The sequence below is a fragment of the Teleopsis dalmanni genome, chromosome X (assembly GCF_002237135.1).
Source record: "Teleopsis dalmanni isolate 2A chromosome X, ASM223713v2, whole genome shotgun sequence".
Taxonomy (NCBI): domain Eukaryota; kingdom Metazoa; phylum Arthropoda; class Insecta; order Diptera; family Diopsidae; genus Teleopsis; species Teleopsis dalmanni.
Genome location: NC_051848.1, coordinates 4,280,722 through 4,282,917, shown reverse-complemented (window position 1 = coordinate 4,282,917; position 2,196 = coordinate 4,280,722). Strand labels below are relative to the sequence as shown.

The following is a 2,196-nucleotide window of genomic DNA, read 5'->3' as shown; positions in this document are numbered from 1 at the left end:
TTTATATATGGCCGGTTGGCCAATGAAGCAAGTGATATTGTTGAAATAGTGTCTCGTATATTTAGCCGATTAGTGAAATGAGTAAACGATATATGATTATATGCGGTATTATAAAAGAAACGTGAGATTTTAAAGGAAACGAAGCCAAAGACAATTTAAACAAATGAGTCAAACTCTTTTTATTTGATAGATAATTTTTTTGCATTATTAACGAAAAATATTGTAATTATCAATTAACCGTTAAAACTGCAATCTAGAGCTCCACCTTATCTATAATGATTTAGATATTATATATTGGACTGTATTTTACGTTAGTTAAATTCCTTTCAAACCACGAATTTTTATTTACTTGTCGGTCTAGGCCAATAAGTTCGATTATTTCCACGTACACTTGCCATAATAACTCAGTGTTATCATTGATAATATAATATATATGTTATATATATGTATGAGAGTCCTTTTGAAACTAATAATCGTGCGAGTATCTTTAACCAAACAAAATAAAAAAATTTTTATAAGTGCTCTAACAAAAAATATTTGTATTTATATTTTTCATTCCTGTTATCGTATAGCAAATATATACAATTACTTATACCACATCCACGCTGTCGTTTAATATTTCAAAAAGAAAAGACAATCGTGGCATCTATTCTAGATGTGATGTCTTACTCTGTTCATTACTTAGAGAATGTGATGAACTGATCTGATTCATCACCTCTCTCGAAAATATTGTCTCCAAACGGGAACTGCTTTCTATGGTTCCGCGTGAGTTTGCTCTATTGGTTAGACTAATTCGACTACAAACCGCACTTCGTCGATTATTTTCACCCATTCGATATGAGTCGTTGGTACCTATTTCCAACTCATTGCCGTTGGCAATAGACCGATCTCCTTCATTGCCCACTATTGCTCGTTCCACAACACTCACCGGTCCATTGTCAACTACTTCTGCACCAGCGCCGTTTTGATTTACCTGGGTGTTACTCTATATAGAAATATGTCAAATAATTAATATTAACCTATCAATTTAGATGATGCCAGTTTACTTACGCGGTTTACGTATTTTTGGTACGCCATGAGTGTGATCACACAAATTATAAGTGTAATTATTAAATATATGGGTTCCTGAATCAACCAATTCAACATGCAAATTATTTTTTCTTTAATACTAATATTGGATAAATAACGGTAAAACTTGTCTAATTTTTTGTCCATTTTAATAATAAATAATTTAAATGAAATTTTTACTAAACCCAAAATATTTTTTTTTTTTTGAGAAACAAAATACGAAACGTTCTCTATTAAGATTTATTTATAATTAAAATTTATTTTGAAAATAAGATTGTAAGTTTTTAAAAAATTTAATATGAAAACTAGATTGAATTTTAATTTTTGATCAATTTTATCAATGTAGATAATAAAAAATCATTTATAATAATTTAGTAACTAATTATAATAAATGCTATACGTATTAGGATACATTAACTGCGGTGTCTATGCCTTAACACTTTTAGATATTTGGAATCGCACAACAGGTACCAATGTTTAAACAATATTAAGACAAAACAACATACCATAGAATGTCTATAACTAAACAATAAACTAAGGATCAGTTATGCTCCTTTATAGATTAGGAGTACTTCTACAGATCCGGTTTCTTGATAAACCGGTTTTTATTAAATTCATTTCGCTGAGTTTTATTTCTTTATCACTTAAAAGATGCTTATCAGTGCGATCTCATTCTCATTCTCATTATTTATTATATGTCGAAAGGACACTATGTTAATTTAGAACTTGGAACTAAATATAATATTAAGTATTATTCATTATACTTTTAGTTCCTAATTACATTTAATAAGCAAAATAAATGTCTGCTGTTATGTCAACTACTATAATTTTGACGGAGGTCTGGTATTCTGGAAAGACTCTTAGGTGAATCATGGCTGGAAAAAAGTTGACAAAATTTGGATTAGAATTACAGTGGAAAAAGAGACATGAGACTTTCAGTCTAGAAAGTCTCTTACTGAGACATGTTATAAAAAAAAGTTTTGAGAAACACTGGAATAAAGTTACGGTGAATTTAACATACTTAGAGATTACCTTAATATAAACTTTGTTATTCAAATACCATAGGCATTAGTTAGAAGGATTTGAAATTCTTTACTATAAACAACATTAAGATGAATGATATACCTG

The 2,196-nt window shown here is 29.0% G+C and overlaps 1 protein-coding gene across 1 annotated transcript; it reads right to left on the bottom strand.

Moving 5' to 3' along the window:
- Positions 1-527: 527 nt before the first annotated feature.
- LOC119662315 lies at positions 528-1,254 on the bottom strand. The gene is made up of 2 exons (XM_038071911.1): positions 1,051-1,254; positions 528-985 (listed from the first exon to the last, which is right to left on the bottom strand). Exons 1-2 carry the CDS (start codon positions 1,213-1,215, stop codon positions 647-649), a joined length of 504 nt encoding a protein of 167 aa, XP_037927839.1. The 5' UTR covers positions 1,216-1,254; the 3' UTR covers positions 528-646.
- Between the last annotated feature and the right edge of the window lie 942 nt (positions 1,255-2,196).

Bases quoted from the DNA above. Each gene is read 5' to 3' on its own strand.
- LOC119662315 (XM_038071911.1), bottom strand. From the start codon at position 1,215: ATGGACAAAAAATTAGACAAGTTTTACCGTTATTTATCCAATATTAGT. The intron at 986-1,050 runs GTAAGTAAACTG...ATTTCTATATAG, and splicing joins ACCAAAAATACGTAAACCGC to AGTAACACCCAGGTAAATCA.